The sequence below is a fragment of the Gavia stellata genome, chromosome 15 (assembly GCF_030936135.1).
Source record: "Gavia stellata isolate bGavSte3 chromosome 15, bGavSte3.hap2, whole genome shotgun sequence".
Classification (NCBI taxonomy): domain Eukaryota; kingdom Metazoa; phylum Chordata; class Aves; order Gaviiformes; family Gaviidae; genus Gavia; species Gavia stellata.
Window position 1 is genome coordinate 9,974,073 of NC_082608.1, and position 14,168 is coordinate 9,988,240.

General features: G+C 40.0%; 1 protein-coding gene across 1 annotated transcript; it reads left to right on the forward strand.

Moving 5' to 3' along the window:
• Window position 1: 1 nt before the first annotated feature.
• Window positions 2-11,240, forward strand: CCNE1 (cyclin E1). Its single transcript, XM_059824883.1, has 11 exons — window positions 2-15; window positions 128-218; window positions 482-550; window positions 7,066-7,208; window positions 7,289-7,424; window positions 8,242-8,388; window positions 9,218-9,313; window positions 9,684-9,818; window positions 9,911-10,022; window positions 10,109-10,266; window positions 11,118-11,240. The coding sequence occupies exons 1-11, from the start codon at window positions 2-4 to the stop codon at window positions 11,238-11,240; spliced, it is 1,224 nt and encodes a 407-aa protein (XP_059680866.1).
• Window positions 11,241-14,168: the final 2,928 nt, after the last annotated feature.

Here is a 14,168-nt window from a genome sequence, read left to right on the forward strand (position 1 = left end):
CATGCGCCGGGAGAGGTGAGTCCGCCGGCCCCGCCGTGCGCGGGGCCCTGTAGGCCGAGGTCTCCGTCAGGCACCCCTGCGGAGGCGCCCCGCGGCCGGTCTCCCTCAGCTTCTTCTCTCTTGGCAGCGACTGCGCGGAGGAGAAGGCTCCCGCCAAGGGGGACCCGGGTGCGGAGTGCGCCGTGCGAGCCCGCAAGAGGAAAGCCGATGTGGCCACGGTAAGTGCGGGCCCGGGCTGGCCCGGCGGCCCACCCTGGTGCCCGCAGGCCAGCGCCTGCCCCGCCGCCGGGCTTGGCCTGCGGGCCCTCGCCTCCTTTTGTTGGGTGGCGGGGGGCCATGTGGTGTTTGGGTGGTCTGGCTGTTGGGTGGTCGGTGGTCTGCTGCGGGGCTGTGATCCTGAGGGACTGGGCGCATGCTGCGGTGGCCAACGGTCGCTTGTCCCGTGGTTTGTACTCCTGAAATTATATATTCCTTTTTGTAGTTCTTACAGGATCCTGATGAAGAAATTGCCAAAATGGAGATGACTAGGAAGAAGCAGTATGAAAGCCAGGTAACCAATTTGGCTTTGGATCGTACTCCTGTAATCTTACTTAACCCTATTATTATATTGCAGTACTTCATTATTATTATGATCACAGTGCAACAGATATACAGCTACCATGTGCTGTGTAGCAATGGGCGAGGGGACTATCAATCCTGGCTGATGAAGAGTGCAAAACGCTTCAGGTCATACAGGTTGCTTCGGAGTCTTTGCAAGAGATGAGGCCTGTGTTGGTCTAAAACATCATGTTAATACTTCAGTATATCCAAATGTCCTGGGATTGCAAGGGTGCATCTTACACAAGCCTTAATATACATTTAGGCCTACATGGAAGGACTTTGCTTTGACTCCTCTAGAGAGTTGCAAGTGTACAGTCATGTGCTTACATGCTGTACCTTGTAGGCCAAAGCACAAGATAATTAAGCATACGAACAGAGGCACCTTTTGAGATGATTCTCTTTGCAGTTGTGTCTCTACTTACGTATCACCTGGGAGAGAGGAAAGATCCCCCTTTCCTTCCACCATCAGCTCCATTCCTATTGACAAGTGTCATTATCAGATGGACAGAGTACGAGGTTCCTGATTAGAACTTTGAAGCTTATACTAGACGCTAATGCGGTAGTAAAATAGGCTTCATTTCTCTGCAGAACAAAGGGATAATTTCTGTAAAGTCGCTTAGCTGTGGAAATCAGGCCTGCAGTGGAGGTTAGTAGTGACCATTGCCAGTTTTCTCAGTAAGATGTTTAGAATGATGTGAGTTATGAAGCCAAAACTAACTTTAGTAGTGTCCCCTAGCTCCCTTACTGCCCTTTCTATAATCTTTGAACCTGAGATGCTAATGGTATCTATATTGGATGCTGTATTGGTATATGGTATTGAAAGCGTGATGCTTTGGTACATTGAGATGCCCACTCTAAAACAGAGAGTAGCCTGTTTTCTGAAATGGGTTTATTCCCCTCTTTTTTTTTTTTTTCATGCTTGCTCAGTCACTGTCACTAGGACTTCAGCTGCAAAAGTCATGATCGGGGAGTACAGACCGTACTCATTTGGTACGCAAGGCTATGCATAATGTGGCACATCTAACCAGAAGTGGCAGCTGGAAGTTCTAAGACTAAAGTGCTACCATAACAGATGGGCATCATTGTTTGGAATGGCCTCTGCTTGTTGCAATTGCGTATACTAGTTATCAGTCAACATATTAAGCAGGGCTCAAATGGTGAGCATTTAATGAGGGGATCTCTTCTTCCCTTCTGTCTTTCTTTTGTGCAGTATATTAAACTAATTTCTCACCTCTGACAAGGAAGAGCTGCCTGTCCTTCACCACAGCTCGCTCTCCTTCACCAAAAGATTCATTCTGTTTGAGCTGAGCAAGGGCCTCTTGTGCATGTTTATTGCATAATGATAAGGTATTGTTAAAAAACCCTCAACAGGGACCCAATTTTACCTTCTAGAAAGACGGTGGAAAGAAACTTGACGTGTATTTTGTGTACATTGACCTTCAACTTTGAAAGCAGATAAAGACTTCCAATTTTGTGTTCTTGTTTGTGTTGCTGGCCTCGTAGCCATTCAATGTTACTTCAGGAATGATAGGTAAATTAAAATTTAAATAATTCAGGCAGTAGGCATCCAAAATATTTACTTGAGAATTTTTCAAGTTAAGCTGAGGATACTGGTGGGATTTGGCCCTTTGATTCTGTAAACTGTGAATAAAATGGGTACCTGTGTATGTGTCCCTACATAGAGAAGGTTTTTTGTTGTGACAAAGTAGCCAGATTGTTACAGATCTGTTTAAAAAAGCTAACATTTGGCTGCACAGCAGCAGCTCTTCAGTGGATGGTGTGACACAAGCTATTCGCTGATATAAATTGCCATGGGCCACTAATGAGAATATGTTTACGGTTCCAGCAGTACTATAGCAGGCTTGTATGATAGCCAGTGCGATAGTTATTCTGTTGAGGCACAACAATTCTAAAATGGAAGTAGCTATAAATCCATTGCAGCCTATACCACATGACTTCTACATTAAATAAATTGTTTACTGACACTAGTTTATACACAAGGCAAAATATCATAGTCACATCCCACTTTACGGCATCTTCATAGTCAATTCATTAGTTTGCTTCTGTTGAACATAAGGCCAGAGTTCTTAATTAGGATGCTGTTACCCTTTATGTGATGAAAGGGTGGCTATATCATCAGGTTTGTGACAGCAGAATATTGCATAAATTCTGTGTTTGATTTTAGAGAACTGGCACTGCTGTAATTCTGCTAGCAAGTCTCATATTAATTCTGGCCGCTTTCTGTGGGTGGATACACTTCCAAGGCTCTGTGTAAAACAAAATTCATCTAAATAGATTAGAGTAATCTGTGCAATTATGATACAAATTACATGGCCACCTCCATCTAGAGTGGAGAATTGAATCTAGAAGTTGGTTTCTTTAGATGAAACTAGCTACTGTTTTCAGGTGAAAAGAAGATGGAGTAAACTCTCAGGAAATAGTTTTGATCAGTTTCTCACTAGACATTTTTCCAGAATCTGGTCTTACTGTTGTCATAATGTTTGACCTAACTGGTTTGAAAATATCCTCCAAAAAGTTTCTTTAACTAGTCTAGGTTATCTTTGGAAGATCCAATTTAAAAAACAAAACAGAACCCTCAAAAACCAACTTATAAGTCTTCAGACAAACAGATAAAGAATGTAAACTGTATCCAGGTTGAGAGCTTGACTTGGCCCAAATCTGGGGCAGGACATTATTCAGGCTCTTTAGAAAATTAAAAGTAGTAGAAGCTCCTATGCTATTCAGAGAGAATTGGAACAACTTAATAATGTGAGTCGCTCTTCTCTCTCCTATTTATTAATTCTGGAATTCCTTTCTGATGGCAAAGAAAAACCCTATACTTCAAACTAATGCATCCTGTGAGTGAAAAATGGCTAGAATTACAGGTCTTACGATTTTTGATGGGGAAACTGAGGCTGCAATTTAGTAGTGGATATCAATGTATCTCTGTTACGAGGTGCTGCTTTTTAGGGCGAGACAAACAGGCCTATCCCCCTCTTGTTCCTCTGCCTTCGATTTCCATGCTTAAAATCTTTGACCTTGCTGTTTGAATGCAGTTCTGGGTCACCCTTTTCCTCTGCTTTCCTGCTGCCCTCCTCACCCTGGGTCTGTGGAAGCTTGCTCCCAGTTCACATCAACACGCGCAAGTGTCTCAGCAGCTTGTATTCTTAGGTGTGGCTGCTTCACTGAAGGCTCTGCCTGTAACCAATAACCCCAATGGTCACTACCTGCTCCATTTTGTGTCTGGCCTATATGCCTGAAGGATGTCCAAAAGATCTGTTTAAATGAAGATTTGATATATCAGCGAATGACGACATGCTGCAGAAAACTGAGGTGTGGGAACATTTGAGCTTTAAAAAACCCCCGACCTCTGAACTCTTGGGTTTTCTTTGTTTGGAGGTGTATGGCCTTGATTGCTCTGATGGACTTCTTTGGTCACCTACCTTCTACCCTTCTTGGTGCTCCTTCTCCTAACGAGCCTTCTTGCATCCTCAGTTTAATTTCTCCAATCTGTATCTAGTTCTCAGGTCTGAGATACAGATCTGTATCTCTGATCAGTTGTTCCTATTCCTGTATCTGGAATATTACTCTGGGTGTCACCAAGATTTCTTGCTGGGCTCCATATAGATTTCAAGAGGCAGTTTTCCCCACTGATTTTTGGCTTGCATCCTATTTGCCTCAGAAGTAAGCCTGTAGAGGTAAGGACTGTAGGATTTCCTCCATTAGAGGAAACATGTCTGTAACATCTGTAGCTTTTTGGCAGCTCCCTGCTTTCGGGTTGGCTTTGTGCAAGCCCAAAGGAAGCTCTTCATGGTTTCCTCACCCCCTCCCCACCTTGAATTGTTTCTTTTTTCAGTGATGGCTCCTATTTCCTTACAGTTACAGTGTGATGTAATGCAGTTTCTTGATACCATTTCTTTCTTGATACCGTTTCTTAGATTTAGCAAGACATTCAACCAAAACTGCTTTAAAGACTCAAGAGCCTGATTAATATGTTCATTCCCTCAACCAAAATCCATGCCAGAGATACGGTGTTCCCTCAGTTATGCTAATTCAGACTCCAGTCTCCCTTCCCAGTAGCTTCTTGCTTTTGAGAGCCCTACGCATTTGTTTTCTTCTTGCCTATAGCTAAGCTATACGCTTTTTCTGCTGCTTGCATCTTTTCCCCAGTCATCTTGGTGAGCGACATTATCTAATCAAAAACTTTGTTTTCACTTCTCAAGACACTGAAGAGGCTCTTGACGCTTGATTTATTTCCTTATAGAAGATTGGGGGTGGTGAAATCTCCTAAATCAGTTGTCGTTGCTGCTGTGTAATATGCAAGGTATCTACTTTGGTTGAGAACTTGGTGGAGCAGATCCCTTGTCCTTCAGAAGCTGCTGGTGTAGTAGGCACCTTTAAATAGATATTATATAATCTACTGCTTTTCTGTTGGTTTGCTGATTAACTGATAAGGCAGCACTTCTCCAAAGGCTGCTGGCAGCTGGGCTTGCCATGCAGTTTGGAGGACAAAGTGTGACTAAAGTCTAGTTTTGAGGGAGGACAAAAATTAACTTAAGGCAATGCTGATGCGACACTTTATTCAAACTTTCAGTTCATAAGGCATCTGTAATTTTTAAGATAAAGATACTATTCCCTCTTTTTGCCATCCCCCACCCAAATTAAATTGTGGCATGGCTGCATATGTGGCTATGCTAGATTTGCATGTAGAACTCCAAGAAGAGAAACTACCCATCTGTGTGTCAGCAACTCAAGGTACAAAGCAGTCTTAGCTGTGAGTGAACTGTGAAATGTGGTTTTTGTTTCATCAAGTCAGTGGTTTCTGTTTCTGAAGCTGGTGCTGGGAGGTAGCCATTTTGCTGGAAAGTGATGTCATTTGTAGCAAGGACAGGGCAAAAATCAGATGTGGAAGCTTCTTTATAAGAGGCAAAATTTCATTTGGAACACTTTACTTGTTAGCACCTAATGATTCTTCTGACTTTAAAAAAATTTTTTTTGAAGCACATTTAGGAATCCTGTTAGGGAGTTCTGTCCTTTTAGTGCTGCAGAGAACACATCAGTCTGCAGCAAGATGGCTGACTTCACTGTTAGGCAGAAATGCCAAATTTTAATTTGCTTAGGCATGATGACATGGGACTGACTTTGTATTCTACTGCAAAATAAAACAAGTAGTATTTTCCTGGGGAACTGTGTGAAGTGTACACCAAGATCCTTGTTTAACAGAGTTAGCCAGGAGAAAAGTAAACCTAAACTTAAGTTCTGGTCCAAAGAAAAGTAAAAGCATATGATAGGTGAAATGTCAGATGCCTGATGCTTGTATACCTTGGCAAGATTCTGTATATGAAATGGTCAGCTTGATACTTTAGTGGCAATTGCTTAACATGTACTTGCTTTATTCTGAAAACAATTGGATCAAGTGCTTTGGGTTTTTTTCATCTTAGCGCTGCAAGATGAATGAGTAAGAAAGATTCTATAAACTACTATTTTGCTGTGTTCATTGTCAAGGTTGCTTTGCACAGAACCATGACTTCAGGTGTTGCATCTACATATTCCTTAGCAGAAATTCTGACCTTGTGTTTGCATAATTATATTCACAGATTGGGTTTTAAAGTTCTGTCTGCTTATCCTTTACCTGAAGGCAAGCATCTTGCTTTCATGCAAAATATTTTTGGTAAAAACAAAATACAACATGACAATAGGAGACTCTGACTTGGATATTCTTCCGTGAAACAGTTGTGGTCCTTCAAAAGAAGAACAGCGTAAATGTTCTTCAACTTTAGTTGCAAAGTTTCTCTACTGTGACAATAAGAAATATCTCTCTACTCAGCACTGGTGAGGCCATGCCTGGAGTACTATGTCCAGTTCTGGGCTCCCCAGTACAAGAGAGACTTGAACATGCTGGAAAAAGTCCAGCCAATGTCCACTAAGATGATTAAGGGACCAGAGCGCCTCTCCTATAAGGAAAGGCTGAGGGAGCTGGGACTGTTTAGCCTGGAGAAAAGAAGGCTTGGGGAGATCGTATCAATGTATATAAATACCTGCAGGGAGGATGTAAAGAAGATGGAGCCAGGCTTTTTTCAATGTTGCCCAGTGATGGGACAAGAGGAGACGGACACGAACTGAAGCACAGGAGGTTCCCTCTGAACATCAGGAAACACTTTTTTTTAGCATGAGGGTGACCAAGCCGTGGCACATAGTGCCCAGAGAGGTTGTGGAGCCTCCATCCTTAGAGATACTCAAAAGCCATCCGGACATGTTCCTGGGCCACTGACTCTCAGTGGCCCTGCTTGAGCAGGAGGGTTGGACAAAATGACCTACAGAGGTCCCTTCCCATCTCAATGATTCTGTGATTCTGTGCAGTTTAAAGAGGTAATCATAGTTTCTTGCCAATGTCTTGTCTTCTATATACAGCTAAAATTATTATTTAAAAAGGCACAGTGTAAAATCTTGTATTTCATTTAACAGCCATCCTGGAATAATGTTCACAAAAATGCCCATATGCTGATTCCTACTCCGGATAAAGATGATGATCTAGTTGGTGTTGATTACTCTCACTTTATACATCTAAGTGTTGTTCCAACTAGAGCTTCACCGTTACCAGTTTTAGGGTAAGTGTGCCATTTTGCTGCTGTCTGTCTGCATGCTTTTTGTCTTACGATTCGAGACTAAACGGACTGATCTGTCTTAGCTGGGCAAACAGAGATGACGTATGGAAAAACATGATAAACAAAGAAGAGACGTATGTGAGGGATAAACTTTATATGCAAAGGCACCCTCTCCTGCAACCTAAAATGAGAACAATCCTTCTAGACTGGCTAATGGAGGTAAGCTTTTCTGTGCCTGTGAGTATTTCAAGTGTGCTTTTGAAGTGTGCTAATAACTGGCATGAGTACATTTCATGATCTTTGCATAGCCCGTTTAGCACTAGACACCCATGTTCATCTTAAAGTTCGTCAATTAATGGCCCCAAACTTAAAAAAAAATTTAACGGATTGAGTTGATGGTGTACAAACTGACGATATATTCTGATATTCACCTAGATTGATAGTGGATAGTAATCAATTTGTCCTTAAAGCTCCATGATGTAAGCTTTTTAAGGTCACACTGCAGATAAAAGCTGCATGAATTACTATGAACGACACTGTAAAAAGGAAGGTGTGGTGGCTTAGAGACCAGATGCATCTCACAACCTCTCTATCTGTTATTAGCATGTAGAATGTACCACAACTCTTCTGTCTGTATGTGAGTCTTTTTTTGCTGTTTGTATGACTTGGTGGCGTAGTCTCTGCTCTTGATTCTCATAAACGCTTTAGAATTTTCTCTTCTGAGGTGTTGGAATGATGCGTCTTTGCAAAAATGAGGAACGATGTTCTGACATTGTTAGAACATGTGCTTGCATTTCCTAAAAGGGTTTTCACTCTGATCTCTTTTTTTGGGAGTTACTGTAGTGGCAGTCATCTTGTGTCAAAGGAAACTGTTCAACTCATGCTCTTAGTTAACATCTTACTTCACAATAGCAGTGAAGCAGAAAGCCGGTATAAATTTTATGTCTAGCTCTTGCTTTTTTTAATACATCTGTAGCTTCTGTTTTTGACCCTGTAACACTGTTCTTGAGCTTTATAATTTCTGATGTCTCTCCAGGTTTGTGAAGTCTACAAGCTTCATAGAGAAACGTTTTATTTAGCACAAGATTTCTTTGATCGGTTTATGGCAACACAACAGAATGTTGTAAAAACACTATTGCAACTTATTGGTATCTCGTCTTTATTCATAGCAGCAAAGCTTGAGGTAAGTATCTCCAGCTTTACTTAAAAATGTGAATGGACAGACAGCACACTTACTGTACACTAGATGCATTTTGGCAGTCTTTATGGAGTTTGTTGCTATGACTTCTCAGCTGGGAGACAGGGGAAAAAAAAAATCCTTTTTTTCTTTTCAAAATTCCTCCTTTTTTTTTTTTAGAAGTAGCTAAAATTAGGACTAGCTTACATCACAGTATATCTCTTCAGTCTCAAAAGGATAGTCTTTTCAGTGTTAGAATAAATCTAAAGTTTTTAATTGCAGTTGCTAAATGAGTTTTTGGCTGGCTGCTATATACAGAGACCGCAATTCTGTTGTCAGTGGAGTACCTTCTGGATGATAGTCTGAGCTATTCTTTATTTACTGGAACAAATTGAACTATTAAAATACATAATGCTTTTTAAGCGCTTACTATTTGTCTTTTAAGAGGGCTATTATTCTTCAATCTGTTCTTCTCAAGCAAGGGATAAAGGGCCTTTTCTTTAGGATGTAAAAAAAAATCTTGATGTCAATTATGATACCGTCTCAGTGGTGCTGTAGTCAAACATAATGCATGTTGTACTGATCCATCAAAAGTGAAAGGTGAGGGCTATGAGCAGGAAGGTTGAACAAGAAATCTGTGTATATTAAAGGCAGAGGAGAACACCATAAGTTACAATGGGGGATTGGTTCTTTTTTCTTTTTTCCCCTCTGTTTTGAAATGCTGAAGTAGTGGTGGGTTGTTTTTTTCTTTTTTTTTCTTTTTTGTTTTTTTAAGCACATGAGACTAGTTACAACCTAGTCCACAAATTTAAATACTTGATCTCCTATCTTTCAGGAAATTTATCCACCAAAGTTGCACCAGTTTGCCTATGTTACAGATGGAGCTTGTACAGAAGATGAAATCCTCAGTATGGAATTGATCATTATGAAGGTAGTATTTCAAAGTGGAATTAGTTCTACTTTAGTTTTTAAAAACGTATAGCATAATCAGACTAAAAGCAGAGAGCCTCAGTTAATCTTATGTGCTGCTAAGAGCCACAATTTCTCTTTCTAATTAGAACACAGTGTTCTCTAGGTAACAAATGATTTAAAGCATCCACCAGTCTGTGCGTATTAACAAAATGAATCGTTCCCCCACCCTATCAGCAGGAGGAAGTACAGGAGAGGATTAGATTTGCATGTTTCAAAGATGCCTTGACCAATTGGAATTACAGCCTCTGATCTGGAGTAAATAAAGTTGCATGGTTTAAGTTAGGAACTCTTTATTAATACTGAAGACTTGCATATGTCTACTCTTTCAGGCTCTTAATTGGAACTTAAATCCACTGACAGTTGTATCGTGGCTAAACATTTACATGCAAGTTGCGTATTTAAATGAGCTTTATGAGGTATTGCTGCCACAATATCCACAGCAAATATTTGTACAAATAGCAGAGGTAAGACTGATTTCTTCCCTCAAATGCTATTTCACCTGGAAAAAAAAAAAGTGTTCTTGTGATAGACTTATTAAACATCTGTTGTCTTGTAGCTCTTGGATCTCTGTGTGCTGGATATTGGCTGCTTGGATTATACGTATGGAGTACTTGCAGCTTCTGCTTTGTATCATTTCTCCTCATCTGAGCTGATGCAGAAAGTTTCAGGTATTGGCATTTATAAACTAAGCCTAATGTGTTTACAAACTTTTAAGTCTTCATTCAGGCAGATAAGCATATGTCTTGTCTTCCAGGTTATGAATGGTGTGAGATAGAGGAATGTGTAAAATGGATGGTTCCGTTTGCGATGGCTATAAGGGAAGTAGGAAGCTCCAAACTCAAACACTTTAGAGGTATAGCTCCTGAAGACTTGCACAATATACAGACGCACATAAACAGCTTGGATTTGCTGGTACGTATGTGCGTAATGAAGACAAAATCTCTCTGTAAAATCTCCTAAATCTTGTTTCTTCTTCAGTTAGAACATACAGTAAACTTAAGTGAAGCATTATCAGATTGAGACTGAGTGTATTCAGATGATAAAAGGCATAAGGTTATATTCCAGTTCCAAAATTCTTGGGACAAAGACTTGTCTTGGGACTGACTTGTTCAGTATTTAGTTTAAAAAGGTGATTTTGACTTAAGCCTCTCATCTCAAATGGCAAATAATTACCCTAGAAATCAGAAGCATATTTCTACCCTTTGGAATACTTCAAATATTGTATGTTAGACCTTTCTCTATAGGAAATACAGGTAATGCAACCTTGTCTGATGAAAAAGAGAAAATAGACTGATCACTTGAGAATAATCTTGTGGGACTGTTATGTGACAGTGGTGGTTGACAAGAAGTTGAGCAAGAGTGGTTTTTAGCATGAGAAACTTGTAGAGGATCAAAATCTTGTCCAACAAATTGTAGTTAATCTAAGCTATCGGGTTTTTTCCTATTTAGGTTATTTAATTGTAGTAGAAGTTAAAGCTCTTCCCGTTCAGTTGCTTCTGAATTTTGCTTTCTTGAAGATACAAATATCGTAATTCTGATCATCACATTCCAAAAATTAATAGTGATCTCTTGGGGTTCGTATTCACTAACTATTGTGTACTGCATGATTTATCAGTTGCTGTTAGGGGGATTAGATACAGATATGCATTTCCAGATTAGCAATCTATCAAGTTATAAAACACTGAATTACATTGATCTGTTGCATAGATATACCGAAGTAAAGTTTTTGTGTGGGTTTTTTTCTCCTTTTCTTGTGCTTTCAGGACAAAGCTCAAGCAAAGCAAGCCATATTGGCTGAACAAAATAGGACTTCACCTTCCCCCACTGGTGTTCTTACACCACCACAAAGTAGTAAGAAACAGTCTTCTGGACTGAAGCCAATATGAATATAGAAACTGTTGACAGACAATTTTGCTGAAGTGCCTGTTCTGCTGGTTCTAACTCCTGCTCAATTACGGAAATGCTGCCAGTGAAGTTCATAAGCTTTTATGGAATCTGAAAAGGAAATTTTACTTTTTTGTGACAGAAGAATTTTTCTATTTGAAATATTTTTATTGAACAATAAAATATTTTAAAGAAATGGATCAAGTACACCAGCCACTTAAAAGAACACCGAAGAGTGCTCCAGATGCTGCTATGGAGGGTGATGCTTGATGTGACCAACTGTTCAGAAAAAAGGGCTTGATTAGTTACTGTGCCTGTTTGTCCTTTGGATAATCTGCGGTTATACTGTCCCCTGTTGACAAATGGACAAAAAGTGCTGTGGAAGACAACATTTCAAAGCCTCTTTTTCAAATGGTTGGCTTACAAGTTGATGCCTTTTTAAAAACTCTTTATTGTAAATGCTGCTATGTCTCTGTGTATTCATTTTTAATAAAAATGCTGTCTAAGACAGCGGGTTTTATGTATATTCCTATTTTTCTTTTAATTATGGTCAGCTAAGTTTTTTCAGACTGTGACCACTAGTGGTGTGGGAGTTGGGGATGAATAATGTAGTAACTATTGCTTTATTTATTTACCACTAATGGCTTATCAGTTAAAACTTCCTTTTTGGATACTAAGATAAAATTGTCATGTTGGGCTACTTGGATTTCCCTTAGCCAGATGCAGGTGGCTAGGGAGGGGATAATAAACATGACAAGAATATGCGGAATCCTTCCACAACTCGCTTTCTAAAAATCAGTGTATTGGGAAATTCTTGAATCAAAATGGATTGTTATGCTTAATAGCAAGAAGTGATCAGTAGGAAAAGCCTACCTTTTCTTAAAACAATCATTTAATCTGAGAAGTCACAGTAAGATGTTTTCTGGGAAATCATGGTGCTGGAGGAAAGGGGAATAGAGAAATAAATGTAAAAAATAGTTGCTTGTTTTTCTCACTATGTTCACTTTGAAGGACTGTTCAACAACACTAAAAACTTTTCTGAGACTACCAGGATTCATCATGTCTTCCTGTAGAGAACTTAAATGCTACAACATTTATATTTCAGGAAGCTCCTACTCTGCTGTTGGTTAATTTTTCTAAACGTTAGTTCCCAGTAAGGCTGCTTTTTATTATGTTTTCTTAAGTTATTCTCCCTTTTGCTCTTCCCTGACCGAGTATTCTGATAAATATAAATGTTAAAGCTTTAATGTAATAAAAATGCCTACGGTAACTGATGGTAAGCAAATTATTTCGTGCTGCTGGCTTTTTTTTTTTTCCTTGCAATGAATGGTTCTAAGTTCTGTGCTAACAAAACAAGTGTAAATGTTAGCTGAACAAGTTTGCTGGTGCCAGTTCAGAGAGGTTTTAATTTCTCGGAGAACTACATGTCCTAGACAAAGGAATGTTCTGTCTGCCTGTTACTGAAAAAGTTTGTAACATTGGAGGAATTGTCAAGACACATTTTGGTACTTTGTCCTTAAATTTAGAATGCAAAATGGGTGCGGGAAACAATAATCATCCTGAAAGGTAGTCTCTAGGCTTAATTTCTAAATTGCCAGCCAAGCTTCAGTATTAGTCCTTTTGCTGTTACTTTTCAGTGCTTAGTATGCATTTCATCTGTTTCTAAAAAAAAAAAAAAAAATAATTTGAAATAATTAAAACGTATTTAAATTGTAACTGGCCTCATAAATGGGAATTACATTTTCTTTATGACTTTTAACTGTTCAAGAACATATTCTGTAATGTTATTACAGATATGATAAACTCTAGCTTTCAGTTTAAGCTAAATATAACTTTCTGGTTAATACCTATTCACGACTGAATGCAGGTGTTCCATGTGTTCTCTGGGCTGTGTGGGAAACCCATATCTGAGATAGGTATATATATGTGAATGAAACTGTTCAGATAAGGCATCTTTCTAAATTGGATCTCTGCTTCAGATGGTAATCCTGCTGATTTTGTAACTTTTTGCCCCCCCTCCTGAAAGGTCAACCTGCTTTATTTTGATGGGAACCTGTCTGTGCAGAGTGTGGAGATGATGGCTTTGTAGCTCCCCAGGTAGGAACGCAATCACGCGCCGGAGATGTGGTACTTTCCAGCAGGGGTGACTTACTTTAAGAGCTTTTTTTTACTTTCTCATCTTTATCTCATGCTTTAAGAATCTTTGTTTCTGATTGTCTTGCAACACATGTGGATACTTCTGTCTGTCTGAGTGTGTTGTCTTTCTAGGGTAGCTTGAAAAAGTTACGCATTGGTTGCTGCAGGCTGAAAACCATTTTAGGGAGGAACGGTGCAGCTAATTTTAAGGAAGATAGTTCTTCGTATTTGGGGAGGGGAGACACCAGAAAAACCCCTAAACAAACAAAAAAACCGAGAGGGAGTTCCCTTTATATTTCTTTGCCTGAGGACCCTCTTCTAAATTCTTTCTGGTCCTGGACCAGTCTGGAGGCAGATTCACAGCAGGTGGGGAGAAGCAAGTGGGCAGTTCTGCCTGGCTAGATAAGAGAAAAAGGGTTACTGTGTTTGCAAGTGGGCTGAAGCTTGTGTAACAAAGCTGAGCTAATATCAAATAACATGTCCCTGGAAGCTGTCTCTGACTAAGCATGTTACCCTGAGAGGTGGGGAGAGGGCTCCAGGGGAAGACGGCCCCGGGACAATGCATGAGGCTGCTTTCCTGGTACAGGAGTGCTGGGGCTTGAAGGCGCTGGGGAATGCCGAGAAAGCAATTTAGCTGTGCATTGCTGCATGCTCTTCCACTGGAAACTCTCTCCCTTTAATAGCTACAGACCAGCATAAAGCATGCTGCAAAGTAAATTGAATTCTGCAGTAACCCGGGTGGCGTATGATTATCTTCCTCCTTCTGGAAGGTTTGTCATAACTATGTATCAAAA